The sequence below is a fragment of the Taurulus bubalis genome (assembly GCF_910589615.1).
Source record: "Taurulus bubalis genome assembly, chromosome: 3".
NCBI lineage: Eukaryota > Metazoa > Chordata > Actinopteri > Perciformes > Cottidae > Taurulus > Taurulus bubalis.
Window position 1 is genome coordinate 7,077,253 of NC_136591.1, and position 13,639 is coordinate 7,090,891.

At 43.3% G+C, this 13,639-nt stretch overlaps 1 protein-coding gene across 2 annotated transcripts; it reads right to left on the reverse strand.

The window, feature by feature from the left end:
- Nucleotides 1-183: 183 nt before the first annotated feature.
- agfg2 (ArfGAP with FG repeats 2) lies at nucleotides 184-11,140 on the reverse strand. 2 transcript variants are annotated; one of them, XM_079214675.1, is made up of 14 exons: nucleotides 10,928-11,140; nucleotides 9,903-9,996; nucleotides 8,543-8,658; nucleotides 7,391-7,535; nucleotides 6,898-7,018; nucleotides 6,697-6,801; nucleotides 6,397-6,429; nucleotides 4,759-5,010; nucleotides 3,651-3,723; nucleotides 3,454-3,497; nucleotides 3,175-3,261; nucleotides 2,284-2,403; nucleotides 1,254-1,324; nucleotides 184-1,124 (listed from the first exon to the last, which is right to left on the reverse strand). In XM_079214675.1, the coding sequence occupies exons 1-14, from the start codon at nucleotides 11,092-11,094 to the stop codon at nucleotides 1,077-1,079; spliced, it is 1,476 nt and encodes a 491-aa protein (XP_079070801.1). In that variant the 5' UTR covers nucleotides 11,095-11,140; the 3' UTR covers nucleotides 184-1,076. The 2 variants fall into 2 exon arrangements, with proteins under 2 accessions (XP_079070801.1, XP_079070802.1); XM_079214676.1 differs by lacking the exon at nucleotides 6,397-6,429.
- Between the last annotated feature and the right edge of the window lie 2,499 nt (nucleotides 11,141-13,639).

The following is a 13,639-nucleotide window of genomic DNA, read 5'->3' on the forward strand; positions in this document are numbered from 1 at the left end:
GAATCCTCTATTAGGGTCAAGAAATAAGAATATTTTCTAATTTCATGATTGTATTTTTTTGGGAGAAATTATAGATGAACCAAAAAAACAACAACATCTGGAGCCAAACTTACTTAAGAAGCAACAAACTGATTTTATGAACATGAATACTTGTCATTACAAAGACACATTAATCTCTCTGATCTTTTTGGCAAAATAGGGGAAAATGAACTTTGCCTCCATGTCAACCGAAAAAAGAAAAAAAAGAATGAGCGAGAAACATTTTGGTCCGGAACATGAAGCCATGAAGTTTTTTTTAGTTTTTTTTTTAAACACATTAAAGTTATTTTGAAATTGCTTTTTACATTCAGTAGTATCTCCTTTTAGCCCTCTAAGCGCATGCAGCCATAGGAAGTGGAAAACATAAAAGATTACCCTTCAAAAAGGGACTTTAAAAATAAAATAAATATATAAAAACAGAGACGAATGCAAACTTGTTCCACACGCCCGACGCTAATTCACATGCAATCAGTTAAGGCTGTTCATGACCATCTGTGGAAACTCGTGATGCGGCTCCTCCTTTGGACGACTGAGAGACTTGGACATTTGTTTGTTTGTTTGTTTCACCAGTTTGGTTGCACTTTTAAGCAGGAGATGAAAGCAAAGTAGCAGCAGCAACATGTATGTGTGTGTGTGTTTCTGCAAAAAAAATATGTAAAATAATTGTTTACTAGTGACTCCCACAGAGCCCTGAGGTTGGCGTCTACCGGCACACAAACAACTTTTGACATAATGTCACGTGGTACAAACACGGCAGGCGACCGATCTCTCACACACACACACACACACACACACACAACACACACATGAATTTCATAATTACATTCACACGTTTTTTTTGTTGTTCTGCGTCCACAAACACGTAAACACAGACAGAGGGGAGGGGGTGGAGGACGTCAACCCTCCATCAGAGGGGGACAATACTCCAGAGGCATTGAAATGGCAGCGACTCCTCAAGTTCACTTCTCCCTCGGGTTCCCAGAGGGAGAGAAATGGACGGGTGAAGTAAGGAGAAGGAGGGTGGGAGGAAGGGGGGGTCAGATGAAAGGGTTTCGCGACGTTCCTCGATTGGGGTAAACGTTCCCCTGAAAGACAAGAGAGGACTTTACTACACTTCCTGGGAAAGAGAGCTTTGCAAAAAATACAAATAAGCCCCCTCTCCCTCCCCTCCCCCCCACGCAAAGTGCACTTGGCGCCACTTGTTTTGAACTCACCGTGAACGGGTTCACCGACATCGGCCGCGGGACTTTGGGCTCAGAGTCGGGCGCAGGGAAGGAGGCGAACCCTGGACACACACATGGAAGGAGACGGACACTGAGATACACGCTGAGAGTGTGAATTGGTATTCCTGAGCGGTCGCTGGTGGCCACTGTTGAAATAATGAAACTGTGTGTGTGTGCGTATGTGTGTAGGTTCTTTCATTATTATATGTGTATTATACGTGCATATTATATGTAAAATATATGACTGTCATTTAGCCCAGCATACAGCAGCAGATTGTATTCTATTCTATTTATGGCTCAGTGGGATGTTTTTTGTTATTTTTATGATTATTACATTTTTTCTTTTTGGGGGCGGTGGACAATGATTTCTAGCATTCAAACAATCAAATACACTTCACTGAACCGATTACAATTTTCAATTAAAGTAATTAGTTTATATCTAAACAGGGTGAGAACTGTAATAAATTAAACTTTTAGTCTCCCTTACATATTGCATTATTATCACATTTCATTTGTTTAATACTATTTTCATGTGCTTTTAAATGTTAGCGTTTAGCTCATAGTTGTGCCAAAGTACAGCCTCACAGAGCCGCTGGCAGGACGGTAGAGAGTAGACTGTTCACAACTTGGTGCTTAAACGCAACGTTTAGCACAAACTGTAGGAGAGATGCTTTCTTTACTTGTGCAGACAGACTCATGTTTCAACACCTCTGTGTCTTCAACTGTTTAATTTATAAATATTTAGCGTACTCTAAGCTAAAGAGAGCAGGATTAAAGGCTTTGTTTCCCGTGTGATTTAGGTGAGTGTACTTTAATTCACTAGGACTATAATTGATATATAAATCCGAAACCTCAACACATTTCTGTTCCCCATTAATGAGAAAAAAATGGTACATTAACACAATGTTCTCGTCAAATAAGAAGACAGTGTTAAAACAATTGACATGTACTGCTATTTCTAACCACCTCTGCGCACACATTATTAGACTGATGAATAAAATAACTATTCAAAAAGCTTTACCATTGGCTTCTTGGTTGCTGGTTGACTCATGATGAAATGCATTCTGGGTGCTGGGTGCGGGGAAGGAGGCAGACGGAGGAAACACGGCGGTGGGCGAGCTGACAAACGCACTGGAGTCACCTGGAGAAAAGATGCACCACACAGAGCGAGATGAGAGGCAGACACAGGATCCACGGGAAAAAAGCTTCACAGAGAAATGATTTCCATTTAACTTCTGCACTTAACATGAAACCCCAGAGGCGGCATAATTAGTATGCAAACTGAATACGCCAACAAATCATATTGTTATATTTTTATAAATAAATAAAAAGCTGCAAGAAGAGTTCTAGTACATAATAACGTGCAATAAATAATAATACGTTTGGATTTCTGCATATGTTACTGATTTATTGTTTGAGTGTTTTGAAAAATATATTTTATTGTATTCTATTCCATTGGATAGTTGCAACGATATATTGAATTTAAAATAACGTCAAACACACAAAAGCAGCAAATCTTCCCATGTGAAAAGCTGAAACCAGCCAATATTTAGCTAATTAGGAGACTGAAATAATAAATATATTCAAATTTTTGCCATTTAATTTTCTGACGATCGACTCACGAGTTAAAAAAAAAATAGTTTCAACTCTAAACTGAATATAAAACATTGTACTTTCCCTTTAATCTCCAGGTTGATAAAAAAGAAAAAGAAAAACCGTACAGACTTTCCACATACAGAATCTGGATTGCATCATTCTGCAAAGTAATCCCATAAACACAAAACCCACTGTATTCACCTTTGTCTTTTCTTTCTAAACAAATGTATAACATGGTGAGGGGTCGTGACCTTTCCCCATAAAAAAGAAAAGAAAGTTTGCAGCAGAGTCTGAAGGAAACCCGACCACGTCTCACCTCCTGACGCGCTGCTGAAGGGGTTACTCGGGGAGAGGGCGGCGGGCTGCTGGGGAGCAGCGCTGGAGCTGAATGGGTTGGGGAAATCTGAGACGGGGAGATAATTCACAGTGTGTGGGGTTAACAGAGCGCATTCCTGTCTATTCAAACCAACACTGCTCTAGGTCACACGGACGCATCCTAATTAGGAGTGTTGTTGGCTTTAAAGAAGAGGGAGCTGAATGAACACACAATGCCGGTCAGCAGGAGGGATCAATGCAGGTCGTGCTCGGTACCTACTTGCAAAGGTTTGGGAGCTGGACACCGTATCGACACCGGGGGAACTGAGGATGGAAAAGCAGAAGAAAAACACAGGATCAATCAGGATTATGACCTTTAAAAGGAGCTCACACCAGGGGATCTAAACAAAAAAACTATACTGTCACGTTAAACAGAAGCGGATTTGATTTAGCGGTTTTTTGTTTTTTTTCCTCTACCTGGCAGGAGTAGAGCCGGACGAGGGCCTGCTGCCGAAGATGGCGTTGTACTGCGGCGGACCACCAGGTGGAGCTGCGAACAAGCGTTTCACACAGACCATAACTCGAGTGAGATCAAGCGCTATTATCTTGATAATGTGAGGAAAGATGGCAACAAAAAAAAAAAGAGTCAAAACGGTTGATGCTCAGCGTGGAAGAACGAAAGCGTTGCAACTCTACTGAAGAGAAGAGCGTCTTTGTGTTCTGCTTCATATGAATCAAAGGCAGAAAATCAATAACCTCCTCACTCTGTGATCAAGGGAAACAACAAAGCTTCTTGTGGGAAGCTCAAAGGCTCCTCGCATGAATCCTATGCATTAAAACCTGTCTTGGTTGTTAGACCAATACAGCTGATTGAAAATGCAGTTTAAACGATCTGGAGCAAACACAATGAGCTTAGTTCAGCTGCTTAAAGCCTTGGCATTTGGTGTAAGGATGTTATGCAACCTTGTTAAGCTGGTGGTGACCATCTGCATCACACTCACACTGCAACTCTCCCTCTATCTGTTACCGAGTGGTGGAAGACGTACTCAGTCAAAGAGCCAGTACAACGATGTAAAACACTCCATTACAAGTACAAATTCCTCAAAATCTAAATTAAAGTAAAAGTTATTAACAGCAGAATGTACTTACACATATTTGTCACACAGACAAATGGGCCTTAAACACCACAATGCTCCCAAAAAAAATGTATTATTGTTTTGGGACTTTTTTTCTAGTCTTTCCTTTTTTGTGAAATATTGGAAATAGCTTTCACTTTTTGGGGCTTCAAACAGTTATTCAAATGAAACCATCTCTAAAGTTTTGAGCAGAACTACTAAAAGCTCAAGGACATGTGGAACATAGGCTGGGAGACGCTGTTTATTCTCTAACAATGTGTTATATTTCATGTGTTTCCATATCTTACATTGTAAAGGTGCCTATGCCTGACAAATAGAAGTAGAGTGGCACTCTACTGGAGTAGAAGTATAAAGTTTATTCTGCCTTTACGAGCTTAATTCCAACAAATCAACACAAAGATGTAGCAAAAACCACAATCTATCTTCTCACAAACTCAAATGTGTCCTACCCGTGACCGTCGATGGTTCACAGAAGCAGCTGTCCAGATGTGACACCGCGGCGTATCTGTCCCGGTGGTTGGAGCCTCCGACCGGCGGGTTCGTCTGTCCGACGCTTCCAGTCTGCTGCTGGGACAGCGAGTGGGGCAGAGGCTGATGATGATGATGATGATGAGGATGGTTCAGACCTCCGAAGTCCACGCTGAGAGACTTGGGGAAGGCCCTAAACGGCCCCGTGGTCCCCGAGGCCGATACCGTACGACCTGAGAGCGGAAGTGAGCCGAGCTTCAGTTGCAAAGACAGAAGGAGCGCTGTTGCAATTCACAACATGCAGCGTTGAAACCTGAAGGGCCTCAAAAGTTATTTACAGGAAAGTATAAATACATCTAGAGCCAAAATATTTAATCTCAGGTAAAATAATCCGACTATTTCAAGTGATTTTAGATGGAATTTTAATCACCTCAGTATTTAAAACAACATGGATGAAAAGCCCTTAAAGTGCCATAAAGTTCCACGTCGACTGTGCAAACGCCACCTGCTCAGGAAGATCATGTGATCCGATCGAAAGCTACTAAATGGCTGCTAAATGAACCTTGAGGTGAGATTGCGAATTAAGAAATACCATTTGTTATGTCATGCTTAATGCTAAATGCTTTAATCGGATTATACGTTAGCACACGTTGTTATATACCAATGTAGAAACAAAGTTAAAAAAATGATTTATGGACAAAAAATAAATGAGAAGAGATTCATAAAACAACGTTCTCATGCCATTTTAAAATGTCCATGCTACGAGGCTTTTCGAATGCAGGGTTAGCATGTAGCGTGTTGTCACGGTTGAGCATCAACAAGATAATAGAAAAGGCACAGCAACAAGTTCTCAGATAGTTTTCAAAGCACCGACCACAAAAATACAATTGTTAGATGGCAACAAAGGCAGGAAATTAAGGTTCGTAGGTAGCAAGCTTTCCACAGACATGAGCCACAAAGCATGCTAGTATCAGCCAGAATTGTACACATAAAAACTGTTTAGCTTCTTTCTAAATCTGGCTCGTCTGCGACAGAAACCAGACCAGACTTGACTTGATGAAGATTATCTGAAGATATAAAGCGCGCTGAAGTCGGCTGCATGTTTTCGGGATGTGGTCACACTCCAGATAGGACCTATCTCTGCAGGCATACCTGAACTTCCTGGAATACTTTGGGGATGTTAATGCGTCCCGTGGGATTACAGCTGTGTCCCACATAGTCTTCAAGTGCTTCAGCGTGGTGCGAAATATCAGCGGCCCTCTGCAGACGGGGGCGGCAGCAGCAGCAGCAGCTACGGCCTAAAAATAGCTTTAAACTCTGTGTGTGTGTGTCTGTGTGTGTCTCTTTGACCCTCGACCCTCCCAGTCTTCAGGTCTGGCTTTGAAGTGGGGAAACCAAAACTATTGAGCCCTGATTGCAGCACGTGACTCTGGTCGGCCACGAATCGGGCGGCAAATTGCCCACAGAGTGCCGCGTCTCCTCTCCAACTGCCACCAACACGAAGCGCCGGCACGAGCCACAGACCGGCCATTTAGCACGAGCGACACACTCAGGAAGAGCCTATTGATCTCAGCCATTCAGCACACATTCAAAATGCATCGGTTGGCGCCGCGTCTTACCTAAAGTGAAGTGGTTTTTGAAAGAGCTACTGGCTACGAGGTGGGTGGAGGAGAGATAAGAGAGACAGAACAAAAGAGAGAGTGATGAGTTCAGGGAGGAGAGGAGAAAAGGGCGTCCATCCCCCTGCTGTCAAGGTGCAACAGCAGGAGGAATAATGGGGAGAATAGTGCTTTGTAGGGACTATTTTCAGTGGCGGATTAATAGAAACCCGATGCAATCCCTCTCCTGTAGTTTCCCCCCCTTTGTACTATAGTGAATATTACAGTTTGCATGTGTGATGCTGTCAGTGGAGGACACACCTGAGGGCCGCGGGAGGGCGGGGAAGGACGGGACGTGGCTCTGAGCTCCCAACGCCGACGACAGCGAGCCGGGCCGCTGTCTTTCTATCCCGCACAGGGTGGGATCTACGTCGGAGAAAAGGACAAATAGGATAAAGGGATCGATCGCGTTCGGTTCCGTAAAATATATATCCGCTCCTCTGATGAAGATCAACCTCCGACCTTTCAGAGCGGGGTCTCTGAAGCTTTGGGAGCGCAGCGGCCGAGCGGTGAACACGTCCGCCCGCATGTCGGCGGGCGAGATGGCGGGAGCTCGATCCCATGGCGGCAGCTGGGACTGAGACTGGTTGGGCGAGAGATGAGAGGACAGAGAAAGAAGCAGATGGGGGGTGGAGAGAGAGAGAGAGAGAGAGAGAAAAAGAAGAAGAAAAAAAAAACACAAAGGCAGAAGAAGTGAGTCTCTTTCATGCATTCTCAATAATTCATAAGCAGCGGCTTTGATGCGGAGGCTACCTGGCGTCTGGCTGTCCGGCCTATCCGTCTCTGTCTCTCTGGTGGAAGCACATTTAGGTTGTTTCCTCACCTCCTACTCTCTCTTTTTTTTAAAAAACGTTTTCTTTCACTTCCTCTTTTTCTACTTCCCGCACCCACAATCTCTCCCCTTCGTCTTCATTACTCTCTCAACCCCCGTTGCACGCACAATCAGGACACATACCGGTGGCCTCGTGGACCTGGCGTTGGGGGGCAGGTTATGGGATGGCACCTGGCTGGTTAAGGGACCATGGGAAGGGGGCACTGCCTGGACCCCCGGGCTCCAAGGACCTTCGATGTCCCTCCGGTTCTTACTTTTGGAAAAGTGCCTGAAAGAGACCGGTTATTTGGGACCGCTCTGTGCGACTAGCTGGACGTTTAGTCAGTTATCCGCCGATCAAAGACTGTGATTAGGAATAATTGTAAGACTTGAAGCTAAACCCAAAACAATTCCTGTTCTTTTATCCTCAGCATGAAAGCAGCTCTTATCCGTGAGCTAATTTTTCTGAGTGGGCGTCTCCACTTCATTCAGTTAAATGTCTAAATTTGGAACAAACATTAGCAGTTGTTGTTCGGATCTAATATGCCCTGGCATGCCCTTTCCCTTTGAGAGCTGAAACAACGGCAACAACAATTCAATCCGTCACAATTTTTTGACAATTGGAAAAAATGAATTGCTTTCAGGAGCCTACCGTGCTCTGTGAAGCTGCACTCAGGCACAACGGTCTAATAAGCTAAATACACATTTCAGCATGCTAACATTCATATAACAATGATAAACTTGACTGCTACAATGTAGCTTTAGCAGCCTAACGTGAGCTTTTTACTAAAAGTGTTATTTATGTGTGACGATTACGGTGAATGAAACGTGCAAGAATCAACAACATGTGTTTGCCACAGAGCTTGTCTTCCGCAATAATCCAAAATCTAATGGAAACACCCCATTTTGTGGAGGAAACCAGTGTGATGCTCACTTCCTGTTGGCCTATAAAAAACACATCATGCCTGCAGCAATCTATTCCTTATCCAAAGATTTGGACAAATTAAAAAAAGCTACATAACATTCTTACAATGATAATGTAAGAATGACATTTGCTAATTAGCACTGGTCACAGCTGAGGCTGATGGGAATGTCATTAGTTCACTAACAGGATTCATCCTCTGGGGACAACGAATGTCTGCAGCAAATTTCTTAGGAATTCATCCGATGTTTACGGGGATTATTCTCCATTTCCTGATATTTTACACACCAAATTATTCATAGATAATCAAAATAAACCTTTGCTAGTGCCTGCTGACATTAGCATGTCATGCTACAAACACGATCAATTCTCACCACTTCTTCTTCTCGTATTTGTCCTGCAGGAACTCCTTGAACTTCTGAGAGTCCTTCATGTCGGAGCAGCCGTCTGTCTTTGGGTCAAACACGCACAGCCAAGTCCTCCTCCCGACCTGCACACACACACACACATACACACACACACACGTTCGGCACAAGAAACAATGCATATCATCTGTGTCTGTGAGAATCTCTCACAGACACATTTTCTCATCGGCGAGAGTGGAGAGTCAAGAGTGTTGCAACAATGACGAATCAAAACTGGGCGATCCCTCTCCAGAGTATGATGTGGAGAAAAACCTCTGCCTCTCCTCACATTATACTTAACACACACACACTCTCTCTCTCTCTTACACACAACACACACACTTTTCTAGCCAACGGTCTGCACTCATCTTGATAAGCCAGAAACCCTTCACCGTTTGTGTGATAAAAGCTCAGCAGTGATGCGGCCCACACCGGTTGTTCCCGAAAGAGGGAAATAAAAAAGTTTTACAGTGTAAAAAAATAAACAGGTGACATTAACATGAACTACATTTTGATATTAATGTCGTCGATCACGTCAAAGTGGAAGAAATAACCGACTAACATCAACAATGTCATGTTAAAAACGTGTTAAATTCATTTTATTTTCTTATTATTTCTTATTATAACAGTTGACTATTATATTGCCGATACAGTGTACTAAAACAAATTGTTAATACATTTGCTGAAGAGGTCAAACTGTTACTCTTTTGCTAATTGAGTCATCGTTTAGGTCATATTTTTCTTGGCACATTATTTTCTGTTTTATGTGAGAGTAATTTGGGGTTTTAGACTGTTCTAATCTGGTGATAATATTTTGATTGCATTGATGTAAACACATAATAAATAACTAAATCTTATCACTAAAATGATTTTTTTTAACATTTAAATGATACATTTTACAGTTGATGAAGGGGTGCCCTGGTTTAGAAAAGTTTGTCTGACACGCACACACATGCGCACACACACACACACACACACACACACACACACACACACACACACACACAGAGGAAATAGATCGTGGTTTGGGTGGGACCAGAGAGTGCCGGTCCTTTTGTTTCTTGGCAGGAGCATTCTTCCCAAAAAGAAAAACAGCCCGACCACAAAGACGGGTCCATGAGGGACGTTTCATATTCCAGAGCCTCAGATCGAGAGTTTGAAACCCGAACTTGAACCAAAAAACAGGAACCGGTGAGCCAAAGCATTGGATTAATGGCCTCAGATGACTTTACAAGTGTGAATAGCAAAAAGAAAAATACATTAAAATGCGTTACCGTCTATACGTGCATCAATCTCGGCCTGAAGCCCCAGATTTATGAATATTACTCACCTCGTTGCCATGGTTTTGGAGGAATTCCACTTCCTGTTGGGAGAAGGTTGTCATGGAGATGGACTTGACTCTATGGGGAGGGTTGAGGCCTCTTCTGCGAGAAGATGGAGAGAAGGAATTAAGGGGGTCAAACTAAGGAGGTGTGTAGTGATTCCTCGCCTCCGAGAGGAGACAAGGGCACAGGGCAGGTGGCTGAGGAAACACGGGTCACGTGACTGTGAATTTAACTTAACGGGGAGAACCAGTGTGAAGGAGGTGCCTTGTGACAGAGACATGTGGCTTCAGCAACCAACACATGATCTCCATGCCCGGGACGCAAAGTGTGACAACTGCTGTGCATGTGCAGGATTGCGCAATTACGCGCATTGAAGTGCTGAAACCGTCTCCCTATGAGTGTGTGTGTGTATGAGTGTGTGGGACTACTAGGCCGAACATGCAGAACAAAATGTGACAGCACACACATACATACACACCCACCCACACTGGAAAGGAGCCTAGAGAGAGAGAGAGAGAGAGGGGGGGGGAGAGAGAGAGAGAGAGAGAGAGAGAGAGAGAGAGAGAGAGAGGAGGGGTGGTAATGTCAAACCTGCACCATGTCGAAATGAAACGTAACTCAGAGCTGGAAAATGACCAGCGGTCTGTCGTTTAAGAAGCTGTTGGAAGACACGCATGAGAGAGAGAGAGAGAGAGAGAGAGAGAGAGAGAGAGAGAGAGAGAGAGAGAGACAGAGAGAGAGAGAGAGAGAGAGAGAGACTGCGTAAATTAATTCGAGCACCTCGGCTGTTGCACCACACCAACACTCCCTGATAAACGCTGTAAAATAGCAAAGAACAGACTGTTAATCTGGCTCGGGGTGCTGCATGGTGCATTCTCCGGCCTGGTACTTTCCTTTTTTATTATGTGTAATTGTACACACACACACACTCTCTCTCAGTATCTTGTTTGCCCTCTCACTGATGCTTGACGTAAATGAACCCCGGGAGGAGGCGCGGCTGGGGATTTTTGATTAAAAAAAAATTACTCACAGCATTCCGGAGCACGACGTGCAGACGAAGCTGCCCGCCGTGATGTCGGTGTAAGTCACCCCGGGCTGGCTGCACTCGAAGCAGTGTTTGTTTACTCCGGACTGGGCCAGCTCGCGGACCTTGCGGGCGCAGATCTCCTGGTTGTCCCGGTGCTTTCGGTTCGACATTGTATTCCTCCGGTGCACCGGCGGGCAGGCTCGGTGTGACGCCTGGTAACCCTCCGCTTCACGCCCGCATTACGGAGACGCTTGTTAATGCGGCTTCACCCGTTCAACGCAAGGCAGCACGGAGAGGAGAGGAGAGGGAGGCGCGGCAAGTCCGACACGATCAGCCGCGCACGCACCGGAAACACTGCGGGTATCTTTCAGAATAAAGGCACAAAAAAAAAAGAAGGATACAGGTGAAGCTTTAGGTAACGGTCAATTTGACTTTTATGGTTGCCTGTGTCTTTAAAAAACACAAAGATGTTCCAATACAAACACTGGTTATCTCATCAAACTGATAGTATTTCCCAGTATCTCTGTGTGTTCTGGGAATCAGCTGTTTGTCACATAACTTTGACATAACAACACTGAGAAAGAAATGACAAATGTCACCGTTTTTGTAATATAATGAATGTCCTGAAGATTGAAAATTAATTATTAAGCTTGGAAACAAAAGTAACTCACGACAAAGCCCCCATAGAAGCTGTTTTTTGAGCTTTTGATTGTATAATTTCAACAGCAGATGGAGTTTGCAGTCGTCATTGGAGATCAAGCTCAAACTGTCTTGAACCTCATCTGTTTAGGAAGATCATGTAATAGAAAGCTTCTTGTAAATCTTATATTTATTCCTTTATATTTATTTGGTTGTTTATTTATTAAAAATAGACCTGCCTAAATTAATAGAATATACCTATGTATGACCAGAACGGGCTGCTTTATGTAATACCAATGCTGGATTATAAACAAGCCCCAGACCCTCGAGGGCCCTGAAGGCGTCGAGTTGTCTGTGTACTGTGTACTATCTGTGTAAGCGTATACTTTGTGGTCACCAAACCAAGTAGCTCATTTGTTTGGTATGATGCACCACTAAAACATAACAGTGCCTTAAAGTGGCTCCAGCGTGTTTACATTTGAAATCTGACATGAAGAAGTGACAGGAAATGAGAATAGAGCGATGGTGAATAACATGGAACAAAGGTCCTTGACCGGACATGAACCCAAGGTTGTTGGTCAGTGGTTTATGTTTAGTGCCTTAACCCATAACTCACCAGGATGTTCCCAAAATCTAGCGTTACTTTTTATTTTGTCAAGTGCGTTAGCACTCCTGTCGTGGGTATGAGTGATTAGCTAAGCCTGTATTGGGCTGTCAAACGTCACTTTTGGGAGGAAATGTGCCTTAGGCGATAAGACCTTTCTCCAGATATGCTTGCATCTTTCTCACCCAAGTTCCCAATGTTTCGATGCCAGCCATGCCTTTATTTTGAAAAATTGGTGAGACCTGAAACTCTGTGTGGTTTGACACTTGGACCGACGCGCAGGGAATCTCCTGTCAAAGACAAACAAGAAGCTGTCGAGCAGCCAAGTTTGACGTCGTCCGAGAACCGTGTTAATACTCTATTAGAGCCGGCTGTCTGTCTGGAGACTCTGATGCAGCTGAGCTCACCGTGTGCGCCATATACGCACACGCCCCCGTCTCTTTTTGGCGCAGCGCTGCGCTCCTGACGCTCCAGCGCGCTCTGGGCAGAGGACAGATTACTTTAGGGGGCTTATAAGGGCAGCCGGGAAAAGCAAAGACGCAGTGTAGCATGTTTGAAGACTATATCGGTACATTTTAAAGTTAATAAAAAGTTGATTAAGATTCCTCACGGTTTTTCCCATGAACAGTGTGTAGGCTACAGTTTGTTTCATTTATATAAACGTGTTTTCATGAGCCCCATTCCCACGAATCTTTGGTGAATGGCATTCTTTTAAATACAGGTTATTGCAGCTCTCTTTGTCCTCAGATAATACCCCGGACTATTTATTTTGATGAAGCAACATAGCAACACAACAGACCTCACTACGCCCTTCCCGTGACGTCTAAGATGTAATATCTGAGATTTCTTCTCACTGCAACTGTGGCAGACAGACAGAGACGAGTCCGATCAGGGCAGTGGTCCGTGAAGGCATCACGGTACTTTTATCCTCTGAGAGATAAACTAACATCATCTGCAACATGAACCAAAGTGAAGGGAAAAAAAATATTTGTTATGTTTTCAGATGACCTGCAATGACTGTTAATGACCAGAAGGGGGGGTGGGGTACATACTAAGATATACAGACAGACAGACAGACAGACAGACAGACTGCTGAGTGAAGTGTAATTACAGTGGCTCAAATGGATTGTCTGTCATATATATATATATATATATATATATATATATATATATATATATATATATATATATATATATATATCCTAACACTATCATATATCTATACAGACAGACAGATATATAGACAGATACACAGACAGACAGACAGATAGATAGATAGGTCTGTCTGTCTGTATAGATATATGCTAGTGTCAGGATACATATATATATATATATATATATATATATATATATATATATATATATATATATATATATATATATATATATATATTTATGACAGACAATCCAGTTGAGCCACTGTAATTACACTTCACTCAGCAGTCAACCACAGGCTTGAGGGTGTCTGACTA

Excerpts from the sequence above, each read along its gene's own strand:
- agfg2 (XM_079214675.1), bottom strand. The coding sequence starts at position 11,094 with ATGTCGAACCGAAAGCACCGGGACAACCAGGAGATCTGCGCCCGCAAG. Across the intron at positions 7,019-7,390 it reads CCAGGTCCACGAGGCCACCG|TCTCAGTCCCAGCTGCCGCC; the intron begins GTATGTGTCCTG and ends TCGCCCAACCAG. Across the intron at positions 1,325-2,283 it reads CAGCAACCAAGAAGCCAATG|GGTTCGCCTCCTTCCCTGCG; the intron begins GTAAAGCTTTTT and ends GTGTGTGTCCAG.